The sequence below is a fragment of the Nematostella vectensis genome, chromosome 11 (genome assembly GCF_932526225.1).
Source record: "Nematostella vectensis chromosome 11, jaNemVect1.1, whole genome shotgun sequence".
Classification (NCBI taxonomy): Eukaryota; Metazoa; Cnidaria; class Anthozoa; order Actiniaria; family Edwardsiidae; genus Nematostella; species Nematostella vectensis.
Genome location: NC_064044.1, coordinates 14,213,752 through 14,229,845, shown reverse-complemented (window position 1 = coordinate 14,229,845; position 16,094 = coordinate 14,213,752). Strand labels below are relative to the sequence as shown.

Here is a 16,094-nt window from a genome sequence, read left to right as displayed (position 1 = left end):
TGCCATTGTTTGATTTTACTGATATCCACTGAGAATGAAGCCCTTCTTGTTGATTGGTCGTCAGGGGGTGTGTATCTTCGTTGCCATAGTGATACACTACATGTACCTGGTAGCGTTTGGGTGGATGATGCTTGAAGGGGTGTACCTGTACCTTATGGTCGTCAAGGTGTTTAACACAGACGTCAAGATGAAGCTATATTACGCATTCTCTTACGGTAAGAGGTGTAACACTATGCCTGTGGCACGCAGTGTGCGCGGGGCATGGGCACTGGTTTCAGTACACAACATGGCGTCCGAGGAGAGTCAATAAGGTCGAGTTTTTTTTTACGTGAATTATTAGAAATACTTTATTTAAGAGTATGAGTGGCCGAGACCGTTTTCAGAATACATCGCCTTGTTAAGTCAATCTCTATCTCAACCTTTATTGAAATTATAAATACTGAATTATTAGAAAAAGAGAAAGGTGATAGCAAGATGCTTTTAAATGACATAGAGTAAGCTTTCAATACTGAAGATGTCGTTTCTATCAGTAGAAAGTCGTAATAATTTAATTTGTGTTTTCACTTTCGCGCGGTTTTAAATTGTTGCCAACGCAATTATATACTTTTCGCTGAGTCCCAAGGAAACGCTGCTTTTAGGAATGGTGTTCTTTAATCCAGATAGGGATAAGTTGATATTAAGGTTTTAAAAACTTTCCGCATATTGATCATGAATTATTTGTAAAAAAAAAGTGATAAACTCCTTCTTTGCTGTCATTCACAGGTTTCCCTCTTTTGATGGTTCTACTTTCGGTGGTCATCGCGTCGACAATGGAGGGAGGAATAGATAATTACACTAACAACGAGTTGTAAGTAAAAAATTTTTTTCATGGGATACAAATGCTTTTACTCGCATTTTCTAGGTAGAAATCGTTCGTTATATTGTGATTATGGTTGTGCAAATTCTCGCCGACGATTTCCTCTGCAATTCAATATCCTAGCCGAAAAGCGCCAAATATAATTACGTTAGTTTAATGACGGAAGTCAAAAGCGGATCAGCAGTTGGGAATTGTTGACGAGTGTTTACGGAATATTGAAAATTTCTGTACGAGACTGGTCTTTTCATTGAGTATTTTTTTTTTTGTTTACTTTTATCTATTTAGTTGCTGGGTTTCGTTCTCTAATGGTCTCGTGTGGACTTTCGTGTCTCCGGTTCTTTTGATTTCACTGGTATGTTTGCAAAGATCAACAACACTCGATGCATATGAAACGTCAACACAACACAACACAACACAACACAACACAACATAACACAACACAACATAATACAACACAACACAACATAATACAACACAACACAACACAACACAACACAACACAACATAATACAACACAACACAACACAACACAACATAATACAACATAATACAACACAACACAACACAACACAACACAACACAACACAACACAACACAACACAACACAACACAACATAACACAACATAACATAATACAACACAACACAACACAACACAACACAACACAACATAACACAACATAACATAATACAACACAACACAACACAACATAATACAACATAATACAACACAACACAACACAACACAACACAACACAACGCAACACAACACAACACAACGCAACACAACACAACATAACACAACACAACATAATACAACACAACACAACACAACATAATACAACATAATACAACACAACACAACACAACACAACATAATACAACATAATACAACACAACACAACACAACACAACACAACACAACACAACACAACACAACATAATACAACATAATACAACACAACACAACACAACACAACACAACACAACACAACGCAACACAATACAACACAACACAATACAACACAACATAACACAACACAACACAACACAACACAACACAACACAACACAACACAATACAACACAACACAACACAACACAACACAACACAACATAATACAACACAACACAACACAACACAACATAATACAACATAATACAACACAACACAACACAACACAACACAACACAACACAACACAACACAACACAACACAACACAACACAACACAACACAACACAACGCAACGCAACACAACACAACATAATACAATGCAAAAAACACAAAACAGACATGCTTTATTCTCTGCCACTGGATATATTTACAAAACTACTGAAAATATTGTATACCAGATATATTCCAAAACATTACTTCATCATCTCAGCTCCTAATAAAAATCTCGACTAAGAGTTGCGCAAGCAATAAGTGCTCCAAAATTTCTATTTATTAAAAAGTGTGTAGTAAAAGTCTGTGTGTTTGTCACAGGTGAACTTCATTGATTTCTATTTAGTAAAAAGTGTGTAGTTAAAGTCTGTGTGTTTGTCCCAGGTGAATTTCATCATTCTTATCCGGGTTGTTCGCGAGATGACGCGACTGCAGAATTCTAAGTCGTCAGATACCAGTAACACAAGGTGAATGAAGGGAAGGGCAAATTCGTCAGATAGAAACAGAGTTAGCAGGCACAGCTAACAGTAGAAGTTATAACATTGAGAATTAAAAGAAATTATCCGCACCTCAATGAAAGCGACGGCTGAGCATTTCCTTTACAGTATCTAGATTGCGTGGATGTAATTTACCTTAGAATGTTCACTTCTGAATTACTCAGGGATAGGGTGAAAAGCTACTTAGATTTTTGCTTACAAAACGAGAAAAAAACGTTCTATATACTACTTATATATGATCTATATATACTTCATTGTCATGTCATTTTCATTGTCATGTTATGGTTACTGTTATTGCCATTGTCTTATTAACTCCTTGCGGTACATAGGCAAAGCGTCAAGGCGTGTGTTGTGCTGTTTCCGCTGCTAGGACTGACGTGGGTGTTCGGAGTCCTGGCGGTGACGGATGCCGGGCTTGTCTTTCAGTACTTATTCACTATACTCAACTCACTACAGGTACTTGTTTGTTATAAACGCACATTTCACTTGGGCGTACCACGGGTATCATCACTAGGTCCTTGCCAATCCTGGGTTTGTCTTCCAGTACTTATTTACTATACTCAACTCACTACAGGTACTTGTTTCTTATAAACGCACACTTCACTCGGGCGTACCACGGTCTCATCACTAGGGCCTAAACAATCCTGGGCTTGTCTTCCAGTACTTATTCACTATACTCAACTCACTACAAGTACTTGTTTCTTAAAAACGCACACTTTACTAGGGCGTGTCACGTGTTTCATCACTAGGTCCTTGCCAATCCTGGGTTTGTCTTCCAGTACTTATTCACTATACTCAACTCACTACAGGTACTTGTTTCTTATAAACTCGCCGATACTAGACTTACAGTACAGTACATACACCTTTTTCAATAAACACTGTCAGTGCAAATGGCAGCCCTAAGGCCAATCGCTGGTTTTTGGTATAGTTTATAAGAATAAAAATGATATTTAATCTAATCACAAAAGTTATAAGCATTTATTTCCAACATTCAGTAGAACTTTGACGAGTCTCGTGGTATTTTTGAAAGCAGACCTATCATTCGACAATTGGCATTTGCAATTTGCACTGACAGCATGTACCTAATTAAAAGACGTTGTCATTACAAACGGTGAATGGCAAATTACAGTTCCAAGGCTTATAAATAAACTCCAGCGATGCGATAGCTACTTTATATGAATAGCCTTTAATTGATTATTAGTATGATTGATCTCATGAGACGCATGTTACCTTACAGTTGTGTAAATAGCATTTGCCAATCGCCATTTGCCGTTCGCACTGACAACTCTTTTTAAGTAGGTGTACTTTGAGATTGCTGTATTCACTATGCTTAGCTCGCTACGGGTAGCTATATCTTAGGGTTATGATTGTTTTTTTGATTTTTGATTCTTTTATTTCCTCAGGGTCTGCTCATTTTCGTTCTCCACGTTCTGAGGAGCTCAGAAATCCGCCACGCGTTCGAGCGCAGGCGACGCCAATGGCAGACAACTCGAGCAACGGACCTGTCTTCTAGCCGCTCCCACTCTGATAACTCCGCCTCGTATGCCACGCCCTACAAACCTCGACCGCTTAAAGATCACGACTCCGACAGTTTGCAAGGGAAACGGAACCAGGTAGCGCCCAGTCCTACTCCGATACGCGCAGACAGTGCCAGAACGATCATGACACCCATTGAATGCGCACGTGACAACTTTGCCACGGATGCGCTCTGAGGACAATTGACAGACAGCTTTATTTATTCATTTTAAACATAATCACAATCAACAGCACACACAACACAACACAACACAGGGAATAGTTAACTTGTCTTAGCCGACTGTGTGGAGGACGTTCAGAAAAATGTACGTATTTGTGTTGATCATCAACACAAAGAGTAGTACTCTTAAATATAAGGATGTTTTGGATCAATTCAGAAAAATGAAGATCAAAATCAAGATTTGATTTCACACTCGGAAAGTTTCATTTTTATTAATTTTGTAGCAAATAAATATGTGAGGATAACTGCCCATTGATTCAAGCTTTTGTATCTTTGCGCAATCGTCCACCAAAGAAGGGAGCTCACCAGTTTCCAATAACAAATAAAATGTATTGTTAAAAAAATGCATGAAAGGATTTACAGTTTTTTTTCGCATTTAATGTGCACCAGTATTAGTTTTTGTCTAAACAAAGCGCTATATGACTTGCCCAATAAAAGAAATTAAAGACATTCAAAATATCAGTTCATTGTATGTCATGACGATTTTCACAGTGGAATGAAGGACATTTGTAAATAGTTGATCATGTTCTTGTAAATATTGCCATTAGTTGGCCATCGGCAATGTATTAAGCACAACTAAATAAGGCGCTTGAGGCGTATTATAGAACAAAGGGAAGTAAAATATCATGCGTAAAAATATATGTCACTGTCATTCGTATCTTTACCAATGCCTTAAAAAAGCTAAACAAGCAGGCTGCTTGTGTTTGTGGGATCATTCTAGAGACATCTATCGAATTCTTTTTTAAGAGTGTGGAATACCCCCCTTGCAGCGCGAAACAAAGAGGAGCATTTATCCTTCCATGAGTCAGCTTCCCTTACTTATAAGCCCAAAGGCCCAACAGCTAAAACACTAGCCCTTTCCATCCACCGCCACAAGAAACATCTCTCTATTGATGAGACAACTTCCATTTCGTAATCGAGAGCACCTTTACATTACATGGACGCTTCATCCTACTTATCAAAACAAAAAAAAACGATGTTGATCCCTTCCATTCACGCAAACTTGATACCTTAAGACCGACAACCCCTACCACCACCACTACGAGAAACATCCCTCTGATGATGAGACAACTCCACATTCATACACAGGAGCACCTTGATTATATTACATGGTCTCTCAACCTTACCCACTACCCAACTTTCATTCACAAAAACTTGATGATCACCACGAGACATCTCTCTGTTAATGCGACAACTCCCATTCCACCTGCCCCAACTTGATTAAATTACAGCGACCTCCCCACCACCTCATGTTGATCCCTTCCATTCACACAAATTTGATCATTAGCAAACGTAAGATTTACGACGACGGAGAGAACGGCACACACTTTGTATTTCTCCGCACGCTGAAATCATGCGTGTGCGCCGTCGTAGACTCTCCAGCGTAGTAGACCTTAAGGTTCTACCATCTAGAACTGACAACCACCAGCGACTAACACCCCTGTGTTGTTGCGTCATCCCAACCCACTTCCATCCTGACAGGAATACGGGGGGAATACACCTTGAGCATACAAGTAGGGACCTTGATCTGCTTCTTCTTTGTTTTCCTTTATTGTGAAACAGCCAATTAATACTCTTGTTGAATATATAATGATGGTATTCTTTTCTTGAACTTGTGGAATAAGCCTTCTTCGCCTTTCACGTACCAAAAACTGACAATTAATGAGTTTTCTTAATAAGGTAAGTTTTATGATAAAAGTTAAATAACTCGAATAAGCGTCTGTGTTTTATAAGCTCACGATGTCTTCTGTGGATGGTCACCGTCTAGCTTCCATCAGCAATAGAGGCTCTTTTGGTAAACTGCTGATAAATTCTTGCCAAGTCGCGAAGGTGTTTCACCTGGTTGCTATGTGACGTGGGGTCAGCGAGGATCAGCGGCGCAATTTTGCGATGTAACATCCACTCGCTGCACGTGACCATTGAGCAGTCTAATATTTTAAGCACCAGGAACTAAACAAGAGAAAATGAGACTTTCAAACACAATCTGCCTCGATTTTGTCACCCTGGCATAATACTGTTTCAACAAGTCTTAAACGTCAGAAGGCAATAAAAAAGGGTCGGATCTAGGAGACGAGCAGCCCCTCCCCCCCTATTTCCAGATATTTGTCTTAAAAATCACAAAAAATGTATTGAAATCTATGGAAAAACATTTAATTCCCCCCTTTCGGGAAACTCTTGCTTCGGCCCATTGGAACTCCTTGATCTTCCCCTGAAACACTTAGGTGTTCACGGTTCACTCGTTGTAATTTTGCTGTCACAAACCGTTTGATTATAAATGTAAACTTCGGAGGAACTACTGTTCAAAGGAAATGTTATATAATTAATGTAACCAATTTTTATTCCCCGTAAAACTTATGTATACTGGTGTAATGACCTGTAGGGCTTCTTGCATCGGAACGGAGCAGAGATCCGCGATAGGGGTAGACTGCATGACAAGGCAGACTTTAGCCTGAAAAAAAAAACATGTCTTTACTCATAGGAAAACTTAATGGGCGTATTTCAAAAACTTCCTTAACAGATACTTTGAATTAGTGTATAGCACGATTGTCTCTACATTGTAATTTTTGTCATTGTAACTAGCATTTGATGTGCTTTGTGTTCTTGTAAACAAATTCAGTTTCTTGTACTTTAGGAAAAATGTCACAATATATATTTTTTGGTTTTGCGAACAAAGGGGGCTTTTGGAGAGAGGGGGCTAAAAACTTCTGGTTCGGATTCTGAATAGATATTTTCACGGTATGTTACCTTGACAAAGGGAATGGCCTTTATGTTCTCAGTAGCAAACGATTCAAGTCTTTTAAGAACATGCTGAACCTCGACTTCCTTAGAAATGTCAAGCTGCTCGGCCTCCTTCTCGAGGTGCTTAAACCTTGAAGCAATCAAATCATCACCAACTGTATCAGCCATTCAATACTCAAACCCGCACTCTTCGGTACGATAAACTGTTGCTCGACACTTAAAGCAATCAAATTATCATGATGATGAAAACGATGATGATGACGATGATTCTAATGATAAAATCGTCATCCTCATTAGGCTTTCAGTGTTTTATCCTTGATGAGCAGGCATCGCCACAGGCTACCTTGCTCTTCCTATCTGCTAAAACCACCTCCCATCCATCCCCCTCGCATTTTAAAGTTTTTCACCTCCTTCAACAACAGAATGGCCTCTTACTCCTCCAGCAGCCAAAAATACAGTAAATACATAAGGAAATGTCTAATATGGGCCTTTTTGGGCCCCCTTCTTTTAAAATCCTGGCTACGTCCCTGTTAAGAACCGACAGGCTGATGTTTTTGGAATTAAGTATCCCTTTTATAAAAACCTAATCAGCCTGGTGGGAAAGAATGGGTTCTTATTTGAAAGATTTTACATATGTTTTGCCAAGATTCTGATTTACGGTTGATCAAAAGATAGAAAAGATACTTTTCTTGAATGTTTGGTGCATTGTGTTTTTACTACTACAATGTTTACTCAAAATCTCGTACTCATCATATACAACTTCCTTTCATATCACCCTTCACCTACTATCTGTTACCAGCTGTCATCTCCCTACGAGCCCCCTCTCCCAAAATGGATAAAGCGCTTACCACTCGGCTACAGTGACTATTGACCTCTCGTACTTTCCGTACAGCTTCTGTCCAACCTTCTGAACTTTGGAAACAGATGAATGGAATGACTGGGAAGGCTTGAGAGCGCGAAACTTGCCGTCAAATATTTTATGCTGATTACTATAAAAAAAGATTTATCTTAGCAAACGCATTTTTAAACATTTAGTTGGCTTAAGCTTATGCGCTAATCCGCTGTCGCCGAAAAATACTATATTGCTCGGATAACTCGCAAGACCAGTGTTCAGAGTGTCAGGTATCCTGCGTAGCTAGTTAAAGGAGGCGAATCACGCCCCCACTTAAAGCCTGAGCACATTACCGAATCAGATCCATTTCCATGGCCTATTAACTCAAGCGATTAACCAAGATGTTCTTAATCAAACATCGTCAATAATCAGACTGCATTCGTAGATTGATATTTTGTAGTTTTCTTGCAAATAAACAGTTTTGTTTTCAATTATGAATAATGACAAAGTGGTAGATCCAGATTCTTTAAGCTATTGCGCTATTGCGGTACCCGTTATTGCGGTACCCGTACCCGTCAATCAAATGCAGAACTTTACCTTTCCATCCACGAGAGTTTGTCACGTGCTCTCCTTGCAGACTGCGCGCGCACCCTGTGGAAGCACTCGCCAACGGCAGCAGACACGTGGTCACAATGAAGAGATATGCACTTCTTTCTGTGCAAGACCAATGAACAGAATTAGACAGTAGTTGTTAGGAGGGGAAGAGGTTTATTGAAGTAGTGACCGCCACACCACAATAGCAAAAAGCTAGGTAGGAGCAGCCTAAATACAACACTTACTTGCTTTTGTGTTCACTTCCGGTCTGCTTTGTGTCTATGGCTGCCCTTTTTTCTAAAATTCAAACAGTAGATAAATATCTAAGTTCTAATGAGCTGCGCATCAAAATTCTACACATATAGTTAGTGACTGCCGGATTGCCTTTTCCATGGCAACTTTTGTCTTTGTCACTGCCAGAGTAAAATGTTGTACGTTCTTCGGTAGACTAGCCATTTTTCCCGGGTGGTTGGGGAGGACTCCTCTCTTCTACATAAATGTAAAAGGGTGTGTTCGTCCTATTTTTTAGGGTATAAAATGCTTCTAACTGCTATCCCTTAGGCGTCTAACGCTAGTAGATAATCACATACCAGTAACAACTGCACATGAGTGTTATGTAGTCAGAAATTTGTGCTTGAAGGCGAATTCGTTTTTAAAGAACTATAATTCAGGAAAACTAAAATGTGTTTATTTTTAGTGCTATCTTTTATTGGTAAGAATTGCGCTGGCCACTCTCTAGTTCTATCCCTTAGGGTTAAGTATGATTTTGTCATCGATCACCCTCTTCATATTGATGGACGTTGGAAGCTGTAATGACTTCCACCAGTTACACCAGTACCCGTATGTACTGTTAAGAAGCACTATGTCACTTGGGTGGTTACGACAAGAGGGTTTATTGGGTCCAAGTAGTTCTTTTACGTCCGATTCAGGTTATTGTAGTGCAGCTTGAAGAGACGTAAATGAGAAAAACAATTTAACAGACAAGAGGATTTAAATGACAAGAGAAATATTTAACAGACTTGTGACACAAATTCGAGTCAAGGTCAGAAGGCGTAAAAATCCCCCGTTAGGGGAATTGAATATGGGCTAGAGCGATGAGATACCGGCTTGTTTACCCTATAGCTCAACCGTACTTCTAAATCTATCAACGTTATTAGAAGACTTTCTTACTCTTCTCCTCCATGGCGACCTGTTGCCATATTGTGTGCGTCTCGATCGGCTGCAGATCACTTCGGGGACCCTCCTTTGGGGCGAAACTTGTGATGGCTGCGCGTCTCCGACTGACGAATAAAGCAAACCACGTCAGCATCAATCGAAAACACTCAAATATTGGTCATATATTCATTAAGTTTTACTAAATGACTGGCTGCACAAAGACATTTCCCGTACAGTTCCCAAGCCTCTCCTAAATAACACCGAGCAACCCTAAAATAACATTAACGGCTGTTTTTACAATTAATCGAGCTCACGCCCACGAGACACGTCGGCACTGACTCTAAGTGCGACGCGCTAGCTGACTGTGCCAAAGTAGCATATGGTTGGTTATGTTTTTAACAACTTTATTGAGTATTGACCCAAAGGGCTCAGAATGAACTGGACCAGGTACCATGCGAGGTGCTGCCCCTCATATAATTAAAATCTATCTTATGATAAAATCTTAATAGAAAGTAGATAACAATAAACGGTTATAATAATAATAATAATAATAATAATAATAATAATAATAATAATAATAATAATAATAATAATAATAATAATAATAATAATAATAATAATAATAATAATAATAATCTTTATTGCCTTAGATAAATCAACATGTCTAAGTTTACAAAATGTAGGAGAAACCGATTATAAGTAAATGCGCTACATCAATTATATGTCACTATATTTAAAGACAAGCCTATTGACAAAAGTATTTTTGAATCGCATTAAAGAAAGTAAAAACAAAAACATCAACAACAGCATTAATGAAAGTAACAACAAAAACATCAACAACGACAGCATAAAGAAGACAACAATATAAGCGTCAACATCAACAGTAAAATGACAGCCCCTACTTCAAGCTCAGGTTCTTGACGGCCACCATAAAGCTCGCCCTGGCCTTTTCCCGGGAGCTTCTGGCTGAAGTGGTCATTAGAAAGTCGGGCGATGCAGTCGTCGATTGCATCACTATTCTTCCCGACAAGAAGTCTTCCCAGGCTACGTAAGTTCCAGTCTCTGGAGCTTTGATCTGATTAGTCGTGGTCATCCAAGTGACATTTTTCTGGGATTGCTCAGAATCTTGTTTTCGTCGTGTGGGTGGAGCACTTTTACATCGTGGAGGTGGCGCCAGTGGTGGTTCAGGTGCAGACGTTAACTTCTTGAAGAAGTCTGTAGGCAAGGGGAGCTATAAAGATAAGAACATGCTGTTATCTTTATAGTTGGTCCAAGGACTTTATATTGGGATCGCAGGGACCTTTTTTTCTGCTCCTGTCACTTACCAAAGCCAAGTAAACAGAAGAAATAAGTAAAACATTTAAACATGAACGCACACCATAAAAGGGACTTGCCTTAGGCTAGCCGTCATTTGTCGTTTGACTTCATTGAGTGCAGAGCTCAGTAGAGAAAAGCCAGAAAGTTAGGGTTCAATATCGGCCGAAAACAAAATATTGAAGTAGACGCAGTCTTTTTATTAGCCTTTTGATATAACAAAACGAAAAATAAGGGAGGATTAGATAAGTTTTGAAGTGATGATTTTTGCAAATTTGTTAATTGTCCCCGCGCGCACTTGAATGACGCAATTTCAATGAGTACTTCATCATCATTGGAAGTCCGTCGAGGCGACGATGACTGTTCTATTGTGTTGGTCCTTTGATCTTAACTCTCCATGCTGGACGATCCCGAGCAGTGGTTTGCCAAGAGTTTGAGCTTATATCCCTCCACTTCAGGTTCCTCTTTACCACATCTTTGAACCTGAGTCTAGGCCGACCCTGATTCCTGGTCCCTGTCGTGAGCTGAGAGTAGAGCAGCTGCCTATTCAATCTGTCAATTTCAATGAGTACTTAAGTACTTTAAAAGTTATCATAATTGAACGTACGACTGTGATTTTTGCAATGTTTCCTTCGGCAGTTACGGGGGTCTGCACTCAACGAAGTCTAGTTGTGTGACTGACTGACGGCTACTTGTGCGCGAGCGAGCAAAAATGGTGTCGGAGCTATTCCTTTTATAGCACAAGTGCGTGTTTAACTAAAACATTTTCATGTATGTTTTAATCTGATAGAAAAAATAGAAGCATTATGGGAACCTTAGACGCGTCAGAACACTCGTGGAGGAGCATTGTTGATAAGAACTATCTTATTACCTTTCGCTTGAGGTCGGCAGGACAAAGCTCCTTAACAGCCAACAAAAGCATCTGCAGGCACTCCGCCATGCTACAGAAACTATGACAGTTTCTCTGACGGACATCACTAAAACGAAAGGTTTAATGAATTATTTGAGAGAGGAAAAGTTCAAGGAGATAGATATATATGCTCTAACAAGAAGATCTCATTGATAAGTGAAGTGCTCGAGCAAGTGTATATAGTCTCGTCATTTATTCATAGGGAAGTGAAGAGCACGTCTCATTATGATGGTGTGCTAATTTCAGATTTCTCATAAAATTGCTTTTGCCATTAAAAAATTAGGATTACGAAAATATAATATGTACTTCCGATAAGATAGCGTTTGAGTAAAAGAACAGCCCAAAGAAAATACAAAAATAGTGTCAGAATTGGGATTCGAACCCACGCCTCCATACGGAGACCAGAATACTCTCCCATGCATCATGTGAAGGAATTGAACCTTGTGTCCGGAGCCTTAGACCAATCGGCCATCCTGACACTTGATGAATGATAAAGATCATAATGGTACATGATGAAAGATACCGTTTGAGTAAGAGCAGCCCAACGAAAATACAAAAATAGTGTCAGAAGTGGGATTCGAACCCACGCCTCCATTCGGAGACCAGAACACTCTAAGGCGCCAGACTCAAGGTTCAATTCCTTCTCATGATGCATGGGAGAGTGTTCTGTTCTGCGAATGGAGGCGTGGGTTCGAATCCCACTTCTGACACTAATTTTGTATTTTCTTTGGGCTGTTTTTTTACTCAAACGCTATCTATCCTTATGTGCCATTACGATCTGTCTGTTTTATCAAGTGTCAGGATGGCCGAGTGGTCTAAGGCGGCAGACTCAAGGTTCAATTCCTTCTCATGATGCTTTTGTCCTGCGGATATGTGCAGATTTTACCTTGAATTGCGCACTTTTTGCTAAAGTTACCAATTTTAGCATAGTGATTGTTTTTAATACCCCTTACAAGATAGGCTATAGAGCCAAGCTCAGTTCGGCTTTAATTTTTGATTAATAATGGATATTGATTTGGCCGCCATTTTGAACCGGAAGTAAACTAACATTTTTCAAAAAATAAATAAACTCGCACATCTTAAGATAGTTTACTTAAAGACGAATAAAATATAAGTCAAAGAATGCATCTAAACCAAAGCTTTCTGAAAGTAACCGCAAATATTTCCTTTTTGTAACTTTTACGGTGACAGCGACTTTGAACAGGAAGTAGTCAAGTATAGTACTGGCACGATTGATTCAGTTTGCGCCTTTCAACAAAAATAAAAAAAATATTGTTGCAGGGGTAGTTTAGGGGAATCTTTACAAGGTAGACTATGGAGCCAAAAGAAAATCTGATTAAATCACGGATTATCTTGGGATATCAAAATGGCCGATAATTTAATTCGGAAGTGAAAATCACGCGTCGAAACTCACTATTTTTGGAAGTCGTCAAATGAAATTAAAGACACATGTAGCCAGCCCAAGTATACCAAATATACACGCTCAATAGCTGTACCAAAAGTAAAGAAAGAATAGACAAAAGCAACTGCTTATGTGAGAAGCCTGGTGGGGATACCAAGAACAACGGGAGCGGGCCGCTCCACCTATTGACTTCAACGTCTGTAAACGACCGCTTACATAGCAAGTGCTACAAGATGAACAGTTTCTAACTGTAGGAACCGTTTATCTGGCGGCCTCGGAAGCGCGCTTATCACTCTCCTTGCCTTTCTTCCTTAACAGAAGAGTTAAAGGAGTATCTCTCCAAATAAATACTGGTAGAATTTCACGCATTTACAGGCGCGATACTGTTTCCTGTTGTGCAAGTAGGGGGAAAAGACAGTACTTGCTGTATTCCCCGAAGCCACAGATGCTTTTCGACAATTAACCTTCAGGCCAGTCGAGATAAAAGACAGAATGTTTGGCAACACTTGAGTGCTTTCCATTGCTACTATACGACCGAACAAGTACAGAGAGTCGGAAGTAGACAAAGCGAGAATGCAGCTCTTCGTAAGAAAGGAAAAGCATTTGATGTCATTCTACCGACGAAGGCAGCTCTGCCTCAGCACTTCCGTCTTTTTAGCAGAATGGACAACAGTTGACATAGCCGCTTTGGACAAACGCTACCAGAGCTTTTCAAGGCGTGCCAATAAACCAAGAACTATTAGATGAGGAACCAAGAGCTATTAGATGCAAGATAGGCTGCCCAGCACGATGCACTTGCACCAAAGCCATCATGAAATGTTCAGCCCTTTGCAGCTCCATTGAATCGTTTAACGATAAAGCTGTAAGATATCTGAACAGTATTGAATGAAGATAACAATTCTCATCGGAGCTTGTAATTACGTTAGACCGACGTATATGAACCACACTCTAAAGAACGTCCAGCCCGAGATTTCACTAATTTTTAACAAAATGCCGAGGCTCACATAGCAGAAAAAAACATTTTCTTTATTATTCAATTGGTGCACTCTTAAATGCAAAATGCAACTGTCATTTATCATTTGTGTGACTCATTTATCATTTAAATGCCTCATTGCTTATTCGTATATGCATTAACCTGGTTTTATTAGAGTGTAAAGAAACGGGTTTGGAAACTACTTCCGGTTTAAAAAAGGTAAATTTAATAGCAGAAACCTATTCATTTTTGCCATTTTTACAACTTAAAGGTATCAAATGGATTTCATGAATTTTTTAGTCGTAGACAAGATGTGCATCTCTGTGCTTTAAAAATGACAAATTTAATCTCCAGTGCAAAATGGCGACAATGGACGCTATTAGTCGGTGATAAAAACAAATTTTATCTTGGCTCCATAGCTTATCTTATAAAGGTTATTTCAACCTACAACTGCAATAAAATTGGCGTCTTTTCCTACAAGGCGCGGGGTGAAATAAACGTCCCAGGTTTTACTATCGACTACTTCCGGTTAAAGTTGACTATCACCTATAAAGTACCAAAAATGACAAATGTACGGGTATTTTCAGAAATCTTGGGTTTGAATACATTCTAAAGGTCATAAGGGCACATGAGGAAAGATAGCGTGTGAGTTAAAGGAGCAGCCAAAGCAAATGCAAAAATAGTGTCAGAAGTGGGATTTGAACCCACGCCTCCATTCGGAGACCAGAACACTCTATCATGCATCATGCGAAAGAATTGAAACTTGAGTCTGGCGCCTTAGACCGCTCGGCCATCCTGACACTTACTGAATCATAAAGATCATAAGCGTACATGATGAAAGATAGCGTATGGGTTGAAAGAGTAGCCCAATGAAAATACAAAAATAGTATCAGAAGTGGGATTCGAACCCACGCCTCCATTCGGAAACCAGAACACTCTATCATGCATCATGCGAAGGAATTGAACCTTGAGTCTGGCGCCTTAGACCGCTCGGCCATCCTGACACTTACTAAATCATAAAGATCATAAGGGTACATGATGAAAGATAGCGTATGGGTTGAAAGAGTAGCCCAATGAAAATACAAAAACAGTGTCAGAAGTGGGATTCGAACCCACGCCTCCATTCGGAGAACAGAACACTCTACCATACATAATGAGAAGGAATTGACCCTTGAGTCTGGCGCCTTAGACCGCTCGGCCTTCCTGACACTTGATTAATCATAAAGATCATAATGGTACATGATCAAAGATACCGTTTGAGTAAAAGAGTAGCCAAAAGAAAATACAAAATTAGTGTTAGAAGTGGGATTCGAACCAACGCCTTCTTTCGGAGACTAGAACACTCTACCATGCATCATGAGATGGAATTGAGCCTTGAGTCTGGCGCCTTAGACCACTCCGCCATCCTCACACTTGATGAAACAGACAGATCGTAATGGCACATAAGGATAGATAGCCTTGGAGTAAAAGAGAAGCCAAAAGAAAATACAAAAATAGTGTCAGAAGTGGGATTCGAACCCATGCCTCAATTCGGAGACCAGAACACTCTTCAATGCATCATGAGAAGGAATTGAACCTTGAGTCTTGCGCCTAAGACCATTCTGCCATCCTGATGCTTGATGAAACTGACAGATCGTAATGACACATAAGGGTAGATAGCGTTTGGAAAAAAAGGTGCCCAAAGAAAATCCAAAAATAGTGTCAGATGTGGGATTCGAACCCACGCCTGTATTCGGAGACCAGAACACTCTCCCATTTATGACGAGAAGGAATTGAACCTTGAGTCTGGCGCCTTAGACCGCTCGGCCATCCTGACACTTGAGGAATAATAAAGCTCATAATGCTACATGATAAAAGATAGCGTTTGGGTTAAAAGATCAGCACAAAGAAAATACAAAAAT

At 39.7% G+C, this 16,094-nt stretch overlaps 2 protein-coding genes and 3 non-coding genes across 13 annotated transcripts in view; 1 reads left to right on the top strand and 4 right to left on the bottom strand.

Moving 5' to 3' along the window:
• The window catches only part of LOC5517523 (adhesion G-protein coupled receptor D1-like), a 43,669-nt gene extending 38,758 nt beyond the window's left edge, over nucleotides 1–4,911 (top strand). For all 8 annotated transcript variants that reach the window (XM_048734020.1, XM_048734019.1, XM_048734023.1 and 5 more), the window contains 6 exons: nucleotides 65–215; nucleotides 763–847; nucleotides 1,142–1,208; nucleotides 2,406–2,488; nucleotides 2,848–2,974; nucleotides 3,922–4,911. In XM_048734020.1, coding sequence (XP_048589977.1) covers nucleotides 65–215; nucleotides 763–847; nucleotides 1,142–1,208; nucleotides 2,406–2,488; nucleotides 2,848–2,974; nucleotides 3,922–4,230 — 822 coding nt within the window. In that variant the 3' untranslated portion in view covers nucleotides 4,231–4,911. The remainder of the gene's footprint in view (nucleotides 1–64; nucleotides 216–762; nucleotides 848–1,141; nucleotides 1,209–2,405; nucleotides 2,489–2,847; nucleotides 2,975–3,921) is intronic.
• An 890-nt stretch (nucleotides 4,912–5,801) lies between these two features.
• Nucleotides 5,802–12,282, bottom strand: LOC116601196. Of its 2 annotated transcripts, XM_048734034.1 has the most exons (9): nucleotides 11,780–12,282; nucleotides 10,497–10,825; nucleotides 9,610–9,719; nucleotides 8,685–8,736; nucleotides 8,443–8,559; nucleotides 7,862–8,002; nucleotides 7,020–7,143; nucleotides 6,649–6,723; nucleotides 5,802–6,224 (listed from the first exon to the last, which is right to left on the bottom strand). In XM_048734034.1, the coding sequence occupies exons 1-9, from the start codon at nucleotides 11,846–11,848 to the stop codon at nucleotides 6,039–6,041; spliced, it is 1,203 nt and encodes a 400-aa protein (XP_048589991.1). In that variant the 5' UTR covers nucleotides 11,849–12,282; the 3' UTR covers nucleotides 5,802–6,038. The 2 variants fall into 2 exon arrangements, with proteins under 2 accessions (XP_048589991.1, XP_048589992.1); XM_048734035.1 differs by lacking the exon at nucleotides 7,020–7,143 and having other exon boundaries at nucleotides 6,072–6,224.
• A 2,594-nt stretch (nucleotides 12,283–14,876) lies between these two features.
• Nucleotides 14,877–14,993, bottom strand: Trnal-caa. Its single transcript has 2 exons — nucleotides 14,956–14,993; nucleotides 14,877–14,922 (listed from the first exon to the last, which is right to left on the bottom strand). It is a non-coding gene; the product is annotated as a tRNA-Leu (tRNA).
• Nucleotides 14,994–15,080: 87 nt separating this feature from the next.
• Nucleotides 15,081–15,197, bottom strand: Trnal-caa. Its single transcript has 2 exons — nucleotides 15,160–15,197; nucleotides 15,081–15,126 (listed from the first exon to the last, which is right to left on the bottom strand). It is a non-coding gene; the product is annotated as a tRNA-Leu (tRNA).
• Nucleotides 15,198–15,892: 695 nt separating this feature from the next.
• Trnal-caa lies at nucleotides 15,893–16,009 on the bottom strand. Its single transcript has 2 exons — nucleotides 15,972–16,009; nucleotides 15,893–15,938 (listed from the first exon to the last, which is right to left on the bottom strand). It is a non-coding gene; the product is annotated as a tRNA-Leu (tRNA).
• Between the last annotated feature and the right edge of the window lie 85 nt (nucleotides 16,010–16,094).